At 60.7% G+C, this 13,565-nt stretch overlaps 1 protein-coding gene across 1 annotated transcript in view; it reads left to right on the top strand.

The window, feature by feature from the left end:
• LOC149861815 (olfactory receptor 14A16-like) overlaps positions 1-2,687 on the top strand; it is an 11,195-nt gene extending 8,508 nt beyond the window's left edge. Inside the window, exon 3 of the mRNA XM_090053821.1 lies at positions 2,682-2,687. Coding sequence (XP_089909947.1) covers positions 2,682-2,687 — 6 coding nt within the window. The remainder of the gene's footprint in view (positions 1-2,681) is intronic.
• Positions 2,688-13,565: the final 10,878 nt, after the last annotated feature.

Here is a 13,565-nt window from a genome sequence, read left to right as displayed (position 1 = left end):
GGGGTTGACCTGGTGCCTGCAAGGCCCCATTTGCTTACCTGGGGTTGACCTGGTTGCTGCAAGTCCCCATTCGCTTCCCTGGGGTTGGCCTGGTTCCCGGCCTTGCTGCCGCCCGAGACTTCACTGCCAAACAACCACCGGGAGTGTGGACACAGGACCCACACAACCGGCAGGGGCTTAAGCCTCTATCAACTGCCCACCATACCCAGGCTTAAGCCTCCAAGGAGTGCCCCCCCACACCTCGGCCAGGCCCCATTCACTTGCCTGGGGTTGACCTGGTGGCTCCAGGTTCCCATAGGCTTGCGGGGGTTGACCTGTTTTCTGCAAGGCTCCGTTCGCTTACCTAGGTTTGACCTGCTGGCTTTAAGGCTCCATTCGCTTGCCTGGCGTTGACCTGGTGGCTGAAGGGCCCCTTTGGCTTGCTTGGGGTTGACCTGGTGGCTGCAAGGACTCATTTGCTTACCTGCGGTTGACGTCATTGCTGAAAGGACCCATTCTCTTCCCTGTGGATGACCTGGTGGCTGCAGGGCCCCATAGGCTTGCAGGCGTTGACCTGTTTGCTGCAAGGCCCCATTCGCTTACCTAGGTTTGACCTGGTGGCTGCAAGGCTCCATTCACTTGCCTGGCGTTGACCTGGTGGCTGAAGGTCCCCTTTGGCTTGCTGGGGGTTGACTTGGTGGCTGCAAGGCCCCATTTGCTTACCTGGGGTTAACCTCATTGATGAAAGGACCCATTCACTTCCCTGGGGATGACCTGGTGGCTGCAAGGCCCCACTCGCTTTGTGGGGTTGATCCGGTTGCTGAAGGGCCCCATTCGCTTGCCTGGGGTTGACCTGGTGGCTGCAAGGAGCCATTCGCTTCCCTGGGGTTCAGCCAGTGGCTGCAAGGCCCAATTCGGTTGCCTGGAGCTGGCATGGTGGCTGCAGAGACCCATAGGCTTGAAGGGTTTGATGTGGTGGCTGCAAGGCCCCATTCGCTTTCCTGGGGTTGACCTGGTGTCTGAAGGGACCCACAGGCTTGCAGGGAGTTGACCTGGTAACTGAAAGGCCCCATTTGCTTTCCTGGGGTTGACCTGGAGGCTGCAAGGCCCCATTCGCTTCCCTGGGGTTGACCTGGTGGCTGCAAGGCCCCATTTGCTTCCGTGGGCTTGATCTGGTGGCTCAAAGGGCCCCATTCGCTTGCCTGGGGATGACCTGGTGGCTGCAAGTCCCCATTCGCTTCCCTGGCGTTGAGCTGGTGCCTGCAAGGCCCCATTCGGTTGCAGGGGGCTGGCCTGGTGGCAGCAGAGCCCAATAGGCTTGCAGGGCTTTGGCCTGGTGGCTGCAAGGCCCCATTTGCTTTCCTGGGGTTGACCCGGTGTCTGAAGGGCCCCATTCGTTTGCCTGGGGTTGACCTGGTGCCTGCAAGGCCCCATTTGCTTACCTGGGGTTGACCTGGTTGCTGCAAGTCCCCATTCGCTTCCCTGGGGTTGGCCTGGTTCCCGGCCTTGCTGCCGCCCGAGACTTCACTGCCAAACAACCACCGGGAGTGTGGACACAGGACCGCACAACCGCTAGGGCCTTAAGCCTCCATCAACTGCCCACCACACCTCGGCTTAAGCCTCCATGGAGTGCCCCACCACACCTCAGTCAGGTCCCATTCACTTGCCGGGGGTTGACCTGGTGGCTGCAGGGCCCCATAGGCTTGCAGGGGGTTGACCTTTTGGCTGCAAGGCCCCATTCGCTTACCTAGGTTAGACCTGGTGACTGCAAGGCCCCACTCGCTTGCCTGGGGTTGACCTGCTGGCTGAAGGGCCCCATTGGCTTGCCTGGGGTTGACCTGGTGGCTGCAAGGACCCATTTGCTTACCTGGGGTTGACCTGGTGGCTGAAGGCCCCATACGCTTCCCTGGGGATGACCTGCTGCCTGCAAGGCCCCATTGCCTTGCCTTCGGTTGATCCGGTGGCTGAAGGGCCCCATTCGCTTGCCTGGGGTTGACCTGGTGGCTGCAAGGCCCCATTCGGATGCCGCGGGTTGACCTTGTGGCTGCAGAGCCCAATAGGCTTGCAGGGATTTCGCCTGGTGACTGCAAGGCCCCATTCGCTTTCCTGGGGTTGACCTGGTGTCTGAAGTCCCTATTCGCTTGCCTGGGGTTGACTTCATGCCTGCAAGGACCCATTTGCTTACCTGGGGTTGACCTAGTTGCTGCAAGGCCCCATTCTCTTCCCTGCGGTTGACCTGGTGGCTGCAAGGCCCCATTCGCTTGCCTGGGGTTGACCTGGTGCCCGGACTTGCTGCCGCCCTGGCATTCATTCACAAACAACCACTGGGATTTCGGACTCAGGACTCGCACAACCACTAGGGGCTTAAGCCTACATCAAGTGCCCCCTACACCCAGGCTTAAGCCTCCAAGGAATTCCCCCCTACACCTGGGCCAGGCCATATTCACTTGCCTGGGGTTGACCTGGTGGATGTAGGGCCCCATAGGCTTGATAGGGGTTGACCTGTTGGCTGCAAGGCCCCATTCACTTCCCTGGGGTTGACCTGGTAGCTGCAAGGCCCCATTCACTTGCCTGGGGTTGACCTTGTACCCAGACTTGCTGCTGCCCCTGGCTTCACTCCCAAACAACCACCGGGAGTGTGGACACAGGACCCACACAACCGGCAGCGGCTTAAACCTCTATCAACTGCCCCCCACACCCAGGCCTAAGCCTCCAAGGAGTGCCCCCCCACACCTCGGCCAGGCCCCATTCACTTTCCTGGGGTTGACCTGGTGGCTGCAGGGCCCCATAGGCTTGCAGGCGTTGACCTGTTTGCTGCAAGGCCCCATTCGCTTACCTAGGTTTGACCTGCTGGCTGCAAGGCTCCATTCGCTTGCCTGGCATTGACCTGGTGGCTGAAGGGCCCCTTTCACTTGCTTGGGGTTGACCTGGTGGCTGCAAGGACCCATTTGCTTACCTGGGGTTCACCTCATTGCTGAAAGGACCCTATCGCTTCCCTGGGGATGACCTGGTGGCTGCAGGGCCCCATAGGCTTGCAGGGGTTGACCTGGTGGCTGCAAGGCCCCATTTCCTTACCTGGGGTTGACCTCATTCATGAAAGGACCCATTCACTTCCCTGGGGATGACCTAGTGGCTGCAAGGCCCCATTCGCTTTCCTGGGGTTGACCTGGTGACTGCAAGGCCCCATTCGCTTGCCTGGGGTTGACCTGCTGGCTGAAGTGCCCCATTGGCTTGCCTGGGGTTGACCTGGTGGCTGCAAGGACCCATTTGCTTACCTGGGGTTGAACTGGTGGCTGCAAGGCCCCATTCGGTTGCCTGGAGCTGGCCTGGTGGCTGCAGAGACCCATAGGCTTGCAGGGGTTTGACGTGGTGGCTGCAAGGCCCCATTCGCTTTCCTGGGGTTGATCTGGTGTCTGAAGGGACCCACAGGCTTGCAGGGGGTTGACCTGGTGCCTGAAAGGCCCCATTTGCTTACCTGGGGTTGACCTGGAGGCTGCAAGGCCCCATTCGCTTCCCTGGGGATAACCTGGTGGCTGAAAGGCCCCATTGCTTTGCCTTCGGTTGATCTGGTGGCAGAAGGGCCCCATTCGCTTGCCTGGGGTTGACCTGATGGCTGCAAGGCCCCATTCGGATGCCGCGGGCTGGCCTGGTGGCTGCAGAGCCCAATAGGCTTGCAGCGATTTCGCCTGGTGACTGCAAGGCCCCATTCGCTTTCCTGGGGTTGACCTGCTGTCTGAAGTCCCCATTCGCTTGCCTGGGGTTGACTTCGTGCCTGCAAGGCCCCATTTGCTTACCTGGGGTTGACCTGGTTGCTGCAAGACCCCATTCGCTTGCCTGGGGTTGACCTTGTGCCCGGACTTGCTGCCGGCCGGGGCTTCATTCCCAAACAACCACTGGGATTTCGGACGCAGGATTCGCACAACCACTAGGGGCTGAAACATCCATCAACTGCCCCCCACACCTAGGCTTAAGCCTCCCAGGAGTGCCCCACCACAGCTGGGCCAGGCCCCATTCCCTTGCCTGGGGTTGACCTGGTGGCTGCAGGGCCCCATAGGCTTGCAGGTGGTTGACCTGTTGGCTGCAAGGCCCCATTCGCTTACCTAGGTTTGACCTGGTGACTGCAAGGCCCCATTTGCTTGCCTGGGGTTGACCTGCTGGCTGAAGGGCCCCATTGGCTTGCCTGGGGTTGACCTGGAGGCTGCAAGGCCCGTTCGCTTGCCTGGGGTTGGCCTGGAGGCTGCAAGGCCCCATCCGCTTCCCTGGGGTTGACCTGGTAGCTGCAAGTCCCTATTCGCTTGCCTGGGGTTGATCTGGTGGCTCAAGGGCCCCATTCGCTTGCTTGGGGTTGACCTGGTGTCTGCAAGGCCCCATTCGCTTCCCTGGGGTTGAGCTGGTGCCTGCAAGGCCCCATTCGGTTGCCGGGGGCTGGCCTGGTGGCTACAGAGCCCAATAGCCTTGCAGGGGTTTGGCCTGGTGGCTGCAACGCCCCATTTGGTTTCCTGGAGTTGACCTGGTGTCTGAAGGGCCCCATTCGCTTGCCTGGGGTTGACCTTGTGCCTGGAAGGCCCCATTCGCTTCCCTGGGGTTCACCTGGTGCCCGGACTTGCTGCCGCCCGGGGCTTCACTGCCATCAACCACCGGGAGTGTAGACACAGGACCGCACAACCGCTAGGGGCTTAAACCTCCATCAACTGCCCCCCACACCTAGGCTTAAGCCTCCCAGGAGTGCCCCACCACAGCTGGGCCAGGCCCCATTCACTTGCCTGGGGTTGACCTGGTGGCTGCAGGGCCCCATAGGCTTGCAGGGGGTTGACCTGTAGGCTGCAAGGCCCCATTCGTTTACCTGGGGTTGACCAGGTTGCTGAAGGCCCCATTCGCTTCCCTGGGGATGACCTGTTGGCTGCAAATCCCCATTCGCTTGCCTGGGGTTGACCAGGTGGCTGAAGGCCCCATTCGCTTCCCTAGGGATGACCTGGTGGCTGCAAGGCCCCATTTGCTTGCCTGGGGTTGATCTGGTGGCTCAAGGGCCCCATTCGCTTCCCTGGGGTTGACCTGGTGGCTGCAAGGCCCCATTCGGTTCCCGGGGGCTGGCCTGGTGGCTGCAGAGCCCAATAGCCTTGCAGGGGTTTGGCCGGTGGCTGCAAGGCCCCATTCACTTTCCTGGGGTTGACCTGGTGCCTGCAAGGCCCCATTTGCTTACCTGGGGTTGACCTGGTTGCTGCAAGTCCCCATTCGCTTCCCTGGGGTTGACCTGGTTCCCGGACTTGCTGCCGCCCGGGGCTTCACTGAAAAACAACCACCGGGAATGTGGACACAGGACCGCACAACCGATAGGGGCTTAAGTCTCCATCAACTGCCCCCCACACCCAAGCTTAAGCGTCCATGGAGTGCCCCACCACACCTCAGCCACGCCCCATTCACTTGCCTGGGGTTGACCTGGTGGCTGCAAGGCCCCATTTGCTTCCGTGGGCTTGATCTGGTGGCTCAAAGGGCCCCATTCGCTTGCCTGGGGATGACCTGGTGGCTGCAAGTCCCCATTCGCTTCCCTGGCGTTGAGCTGGTGCCTGCAAGGCCCCATTCGGTTGCAGGGGGCTGGCCTGGTGGCAGCAGAGCCCAATAGGCTTGCAGGGCTTTGGCCTGGTGGCTGCAAGGCCCCATTTGCTTTCCTGGGGTTGACCCGGTGTCTGAAGGGCCCCATTCGTTTGCCTGGGGTTGACCTGGTGCCTGCAAGGCCCCATTTGCTTACCTGGGGTTGACCTGGTTGCTGCAAGTCCCCATTCGCTTCCCTGGGGTTGGCCTGGTTCCCGGCCTTGCTGCCGCCCGAGACTTCACTGCCAAACAACCACCGGGAGTGTGGACACAGGACCGCACAACCGCTAGGGCCTTAAGCCTCCATCAACTGCCCACCACACCTCGGCTTAAGCCTCCATGGAGTGCCCCACCACACCTCAGTCAGGTCCCATTCACTTGCCGGGGGTTGACCTGGTGGCTGCAGGGCCCCATAGGCTTGCAGGGGGTTGACCTTTTGGCTGCAAGGCCCCATTCGCTTACCTAGGTTAGACCTGGTGACTGCAAGGCCCCACTCGCTTGCCTGGGGTTGACCTGCTGGCTGAAGGGCCCCATTGGCTTGCCTGGGGTTGACCTGGTGGCTGCAAGGACCCATTTGCTTACCTGGGGTTGACCTGGTGGCTGAAGGCCCCATACGCTTCCCTGGGGATGACCTGCTGCCTGCAAGGCCCCATTGCCTTGCCTTCGGTTGATCCGGTGGCTGAAGGGCCCCATTCGCTTGCCTGGGGTTGACCTGGTGGCTGCAAGGCCCCATTCGGATGCCGCGGGTTGACCTTGTGGCTGCAGAGCCCAATAGGCTTGCAGGGATTTCGCCTGGTGACTGCAAGGCCCCATTCGCTTTCCTGGGGTTGACCTGGTGTCTGAAGTCCCTATTCGCTTGCCTGGGGTTGACTTCATGCCTGCAAGGACCCATTTGCTTACCTGGGGTTGACCTAGTTGCTGCAAGGCCCCATTCTCTTCCCTGCGGTTGACCTGGTGGCTGCAAGGCCCCATTCGCTTGCCTGGGGTTGACCTGGTGCCCGGACTTGCTGCCGCCCTGGCATTCATTCACAAACAACCACTGGGATTTCGGACTCAGGACTCGCACAACCACTAGGGGCTTAAGCCTACATCAAGTGCCCCCTACACCCAGGCTTAAGCCTCCAAGGAATTCCCCCCTACACCTGGGCCAGGCCATATTCACTTGCCTGGGGTTGACCTGGTGGATGTAGGGCCCCATAGGCTTGATAGGGGTTGACCTGTTGGCTGCAAGGCCCCATTCACTTCCCTGGGGTTGACCTGGTAGCTGCAAGGCCCCATTCACTTGCCTGGGGTTGACCTTGTACCCAGACTTGCTGCTGCCCCTGGCTTCACTCCCAAACAACCACCGGGAGTGTGGACACAGGACCCACACAACCGGCAGCGGCTTAAACCTCTATCAACTGCCCCCCACACCCAGGCCTAAGCCTCCAAGGAGTGCCCCCCCACACCTCGGCCAGGCCCCATTCACTTTCCTGGGGTTGACCTGGTGGCTGCAGGGCCCCATAGGCTTGCAGGCGTTGACCTGTTTGCTGCAAGGCCCCATTCGCTTACCTAGGTTTGACCTGCTGGCTGCAAGGCTCCATTCGCTTGCCTGGCATTGACCTGGTGGCTGAAGGGCCCCTTTCACTTGCTTGGGGTTGACCTGGTGGCTGCAAGGACCCATTTGCTTACCTGGGGTTCACCTCATTGCTGAAAGGACCCTATCGCTTCCCTGGGGATGACCTGGTGGCTGCAGGGCCCCATAGGCTTGCAGGGGTTGACCTGGTGGCTGCAAGGCCCCATTTCCTTACCTGGGGTTGACCTCATTCATGAAAGGACCCATTCACTTCCCTGGGGATGACCTAGTGGCTGCAAGGCCCCATTCGCTTTCCTGGGGTTGACCTGGTGACTGCAAGGCCCCATTCGCTTGCCTGGGGTTGACCTGCTGGCTGAAGTGCCCCATTGGCTTGCCTGGGGTTGACCTGGTGGCTGCAAGGACCCATTTGCTTACCTGGGGTTGAACTGGTGGCTGCAAGGCCCCATTCGGTTGCCTGGAGCTGGCCTGGTGGCTGCAGAGACCCATAGGCTTGCAGGGGTTTGACGTGGTGGCTGCAAGGCCCCATTCGCTTTCCTGGGGTTGATCTGGTGTCTGAAGGGACCCACAGGCTTGCAGGGGGTTGACCTGGTGCCTGAAAGGCCCCATTTGCTTACCTGGGGTTGACCTGGAGGCTGCAAGGCCCCATTCGCTTCCCTGGGGATAACCTGGTGGCTGAAAGGCCCCATTGCTTTGCCTTCGGTTGATCTGGTGGCAGAAGGGCCCCATTCGCTTGCCTGGGGTTGACCTGATGGCTGCAAGGCCCCATTCGGATGCCGCGGGCTGGCCTGGTGGCTGCAGAGCCCAATAGGCTTGCAGCGATTTCGCCTGGTGACTGCAAGGCCCCATTCGCTTTCCTGGGGTTGACCTGCTGTCTGAAGTCCCCATTCGCTTGCCTGGGGTTGACTTCGTGCCTGCAAGGCCCCATTTGCTTACCTGGGGTTGACCTGGTTGCTGCAAGACCCCATTCGCTTGCCTGGGGTTGACCTTGTGCCCGGACTTGCTGCCGGCCGGGGCTTCATTCCCAAACAACCACTGGGATTTCGGACGCAGGATTCGCACAACCACTAGGGGCTGAAACATCCATCAACTGCCCCCCACACCTAGGCTTAAGCCTCCCAGGAGTGCCCCACCACAGCTGGGCCAGGCCCCATTCCCTTGCCTGGGGTTGACCTGGTGGCTGCAGGGCCCCATAGGCTTGCAGGTGGTTGACCTGTTGGCTGCAAGGCCCCATTCGCTTACCTAGGTTTGACCTGGTGACTGCAAGGCCCCATTTGCTTGCCTGGGGTTGACCTGCTGGCTGAAGGGCCCCATTGGCTTGCCTGGGGTTGACCTGGAGGCTGCAAGGCCCGTTCGCTTGCCTGGGGTTGGCCTGGAGGCTGCAAGGCCCCATCCGCTTCCCTGGGGTTGACCTGGTAGCTGCAAGTCCCTATTCGCTTGCCTGGGGTTGATCTGGTGGCTCAAGGGCCCCATTCGCTTGCTTGGGGTTGACCTGGTGTCTGCAAGGCCCCATTCGCTTCCCTGGGGTTGAGCTGGTGCCTGCAAGGCCCCATTCGGTTGCCGGGGGCTGGCCTGGTGGCTACAGAGCCCAATAGCCTTGCAGGGGTTTGGCCTGGTGGCTGCAACGCCCCATTTGGTTTCCTGGAGTTGACCTGGTGTCTGAAGGGCCCCATTCGCTTGCCTGGGGTTGACCTTGTGCCTGGAAGGCCCCATTCGCTTCCCTGGGGTTCACCTGGTGCCCGGACTTGCTGCCGCCCGGGGCTTCACTGCCATCAACCACCGGGAGTGTAGACACAGGACCGCACAACCGCTAGGGGCTTAAACCTCCATCAACTGCCCCCCACACCTAGGCTTAAGCCTCCCAGGAGTGCCCCACCACAGCTGGGCCAGGCCCCATTCACTTGCCTGGGGTTGACCTGGTGGCTGCAGGGCCCCATAGGCTTGCAGGGGGTTGACCTGTAGGCTGCAAGGCCCCATTCGTTTACCTGGGGTTGACCAGGTTGCTGAAGGCCCCATTCGCTTCCCTGGGGATGACCTGTTGGCTGCAAATCCCCATTCGCTTGCCTGGGGTTGACCAGGTGGCTGAAGGCCCCATTCGCTTCCCTAGGGATGACCTGGTGGCTGCAAGGCCCCATTTGCTTGCCTGGGGTTGATCTGGTGGCTCAAGGGCCCCATTCGCTTCCCTGGGGTTGACCTGGTGGCTGCAAGGCCCCATTCGGTTCCCGGGGGCTGGCCTGGTGGCTGCAGAGCCCAATAGCCTTGCAGGGGTTTGGCCGGTGGCTGCAAGGCCCCATTCACTTTCCTGGGGTTGACCTGGTGCCTGCAAGGCCCCATTTGCTTACCTGGGGTTGACCTGGTTGCTGCAAGTCCCCATTCGCTTCCCTGGGGTTGACCTGGTTCCCGGACTTGCTGCCGCCCGGGGCTTCACTGAAAAACAACCACCGGGAATGTGGACACAGGACCGCACAACCGATAGGGGCTTAAGTCTCCATCAACTGCCCCCCACACCCAAGCTTAAGCGTCCATGGAGTGCCCCACCACACCTCAGCCACGCCCCATTCACTTGCCTGGGGTTGACCTGGTGGCTGCAGGGCCCCATAGGCTTGCAGGGGGTTGACCTTTTGGCTGCAAGGCCCCATTCGCTTACCTAGGTTTGACCTGGTGGCTGAAGGGCCCCATGTGCTGGACTGGGGTTGCCCTGGTGGCTGCAAGGACCCATTTCCTTACCTGGGGTTGACCTGGTGCCTGCAAGGACCCATTTGCTTACCTGGGGTTGACCTCATTGCTGAAAGGACCCATTCGCTTCCCTGGGGATGACCTGGTGGCTGCAAGGCCCCATTGCCTTGCCTTCGGTTGGTCTGGTGGCTGAAGGGCCCCGTTCGCTTGCCTGGGATTGACCTGGTGGCTGCAAGGACCCATTTGCTTACCTGGGGTTGATCTGGTGGCTGAAGACCCCATTCGCTCCCCTGGGGATGACCTGATGGATGCAAGGTGCCATTCGCTTCCCTGGGGTTGAGCTGGTGGCTGCAAGGCCCTATTCGGTTGCCTGGAGCTGGCCTGGTGGCTGCAGAGACCCATAGGCTTGCAGGGGTTTGACGTGGTGGCTGCAAGGCCCCATTCGCTTTCCTGGGGTTGACCTGGTGTCTGAAGGGACCCACAGGCTTGCAGGGGGTTGACCTGGTGCCTGAAAGGCCCCATTTGCTTACCTGGGGTTGACCTGGAGGCTGCAAGGCCCCATTCGCTTCCCTGGGGTTGACCTGGTAGCTGCAAGTCCCCATTCGCTTCCCTGTGGTTGACCTGGTGCCCGGACTTGCTGCCTCCCGGGGCTTCCCTCCCAAACAACCACCGGGAGTGTGGACACAGGACCCGCACAACCGCTAGGGGCTTAAGCCTCCATCAACTGCCCCCCACAACTAGGCTTAAGACTCCAAGGAGTGCCCCACCACACCTGGGCCAGGCCCCATTCACTTGCCTGGGGTTGACCTGGTGTCTGCATGGCCCCGCAGAGTTGCATGGGGTTGACCTGTTGGGTGCAAGGCCCCATTCGCTTACCTAGGTTTGACCTGGTGACTGCAAGGCCCCATTCGCTTGCCTGGGGTTGACCTGCTGGCTGAAGGGCCCCATTGGCTTGCAGGGGGTTGACCTGGTTGCTGCAAGGACACATTTGCTTACCTGGGGTTGACCTGGTGGCTGAAGGCCCCATTCACTTCCCTGGGGTTGACCTGGTAGCTGCAAGGCCCCATTCGCTTGCCTGGGGTTGACCTGGTACCCAGACTTGCTGCTGCCCGGGGCTTCACTCCCAAACAACCACCGGGAGTGTGGACACAGGACCCACACAACCGGCAGGGGATTAAGCCTCTATCAACTGCCCCCCACACCCAGGCTTAAGCCTCCAAGGAGTGCCCCCCCACACCTCGGCCAGGCCCCATTCACTTGCCTGGGGTTGACCTGGTGTCTGCAGGGCCCCATAGGCTTTCAGGGTTTGACCTGTTTGCTGCAAGGCCCCATTCGCTTACCTAGGTTTGACCTGCTGGCTGCAAGGCTCCATTCGCTTGCCTGGCGTTGACCTGGTGGCTGAAGGGCCCCTTTGGCTTGCTTGGCGTTGACCTGGTGCCTGCAAGGACCCATTTGCTTACCTGGGGTTGACCTCATTGCTGAAAGGACCCATTCGCTTCCCTGGGGATGACCTGGTGGCTGCAGGGCCCCATAGGCTTGCAGGGGTTGACCTGTTTGCTGCAAGGCCCCATTCGCTTACCTAGGTTTGACCTGGTGGCTGCAAGGCGATATTCGCTTCCCTGGGGTTGAGCTGGTGCCTGCAAGGCCCCATTTGGTTTCCGGGGGCTGGCCTCATGGCTGGAGAGCCCAATAGCCTTGCAGGGGTTTGGCCTGGTGGCTGCAAGGCCCCATTCACTTTCCTGGGGTTGACCTGGTGTCTGAAGGGCCCCATTCGCTTGCCTGGGGTTGACCTGGTGCCTGCAAGGCCCCATTTGCGTACCTAGGGTTGACCTGGTTCCTGCAAGTCCCCATTCGCTTCCCTGGGGTTGACCTGGTTCCCGGACTTGGTGCCGCCCGGGGCTTCACTGCCAAACAACCACCGGGAGTGTTGACACAGGACCGCACAACCACTAGGGGCTTAAGCCTCCATCAACTGCCCCCCACACCTAGGCTTAAGCCTCCATGGAGTGCCCCACCACACCTCCGCCAGGCCCCATTCACTTGCCTGGGGTTGGCCTGCTGGCTGCAAGGCCCCATTCGCTTGCCTGGGGTTGATCTGGTGGCTGCAAGTCCCCATTCGCTTCCCTGGGGTTGAGCTGGTGCCTGCAAGGCCCCATTCGGTTGCCGGGGGCTGTCCTGGTGGCTGCAGAGCCCAATAGCCTTGAAGGGGTTTGGCCTGGTGGCAGCAAGGCCCCATTCACTTTCCTGGGGTTGACCTGGTGTCTGAAGGGCTGCATTCGCTTGCCTGGGGTTGACCTGGTTGTTGCAAGGCCCCATTCGCTTCCCTGGGGTTGACCTGGTGCCCGGACTTGCTGCCGCCCGGGGCTTCACTGCCGAACAACCACCTGGAGTGTAGACACAGGACCGCACAACCTCTAGGGGCTTAAGCCTCCATCAACTGCCCCGCACACCTAGGCTTAAGCCTCCAAGGAGTGCCCTACCACACCTCGGCCAGGCCCCATTCGCTTACCGAGGTTTGACCTGGTGGCTGCAAGGCCCCATTCGCTTGCCTGGGGTTGACGTGGTGGCTGCAAGGACCCATTTGCTTACCTGGGGTTGACGTGGTGGCTGAAGGCCCCATTCGGTTCCCTGCGGATTACCTTGTGGCTGCAAGGCCCCATTCGCATGCCTGGGGTTGATCTGGAGGCTGATGGGCCCCATTCGCTTGCCCGGGGTTGACCTGTTGGCTGAAAGGCCCCATTCACTTCCCTGGGGTTGACCTGGTGGCTGCAAGGCCCCATTCGGTTGCCTGGGGCTGGCCTGGTGGCTGCAGAGACCCATAGGCTTGCAGGGGTTTGACCTGGTGGCTGAAAGGCCCCATTCGCTTTCCTGGGGTTGACCTGGTGCCTGAAGGGACCCATACACTTGCCTGGGGTTGACCTGGTGCCTGCAAGGCCCCATTTGCTCACCTGGGGTTGACCTGGAGGCTGCAAGGCCCCATTCGCTTCCCTGGGGTTGACCTGGTAGCTGCAAGTCCCCATTCACTTCCCTGTGGTTGACCTGGTGCCCGGACTTGCTGCCGCCCGGGGCTCCTCTCCCAAACAACCACCGGGTGTGTGGAGACAGGACCCGCACAACTGCTAGGGGCTTAAACCTCCATCAACTGCCCCCCACACCTAGGCTTAAGCCTCCAAGGAGTGCCCCACCACACCTGGGCCAGGCCCCATTCACTTGCCTGGGCTTGACCTGGTGGCTACAGGGCCCCATAGGCTTGCAGTGTGTAGGCCTGTGTGGCGAAATGCCGGGCTAGCAGCTCCGGCACCGCTTATTGGAGCCGCGGGCTTTGCGGAGTTGTGCGAGTGCTCGGCTTGTGGGTCAGAATTGAGGTAGCTTTTAGCAGCCCTCGAGGTTCGCCGAGTTGGCACAAGTAAACGACTTAAAGTAAGTAGTTAGTGTCTCTTAATCTATAGGGTGTCCGTTGGTTCACGAGGTTCCAGAGCCAGCCCTTGCGTTCCAACAGTGGAGCTAGTCCAAACTAGGTGCGGCTGCCGACTCCTTATGTCCCAGAACTGGTCAACGGCTCATTGATATGGAATGTTAGTAAAAAAATTTATTACGGAGTAGATATAGAGTAAAATAAAAAGATTTTATTCACTCACCTGGCCTCACCCTTTTACAAGTAAGAGGGGAGGCCGGTTGGAAAGAAGTTGCAGTAAATACAAGTATAGTGAGCGTAGGTATGCTGTCTAAGCTATGATGAGAGGCAGTG

This window comes from Crocodylus siamensis, chromosome 6 (assembly GCF_052110815.1).
Source record: "Crocodylus siamensis isolate JL-2025a chromosome 6, ASM5211081v1, whole genome shotgun sequence".
NCBI lineage: Eukaryota > Metazoa > Chordata > Crocodylia > Crocodylidae > Crocodylus > Crocodylus siamensis.
Note: the sequence above shows the minus strand (reverse complement) of the source record. Positions and strands in the feature narration are given on the sequence as shown.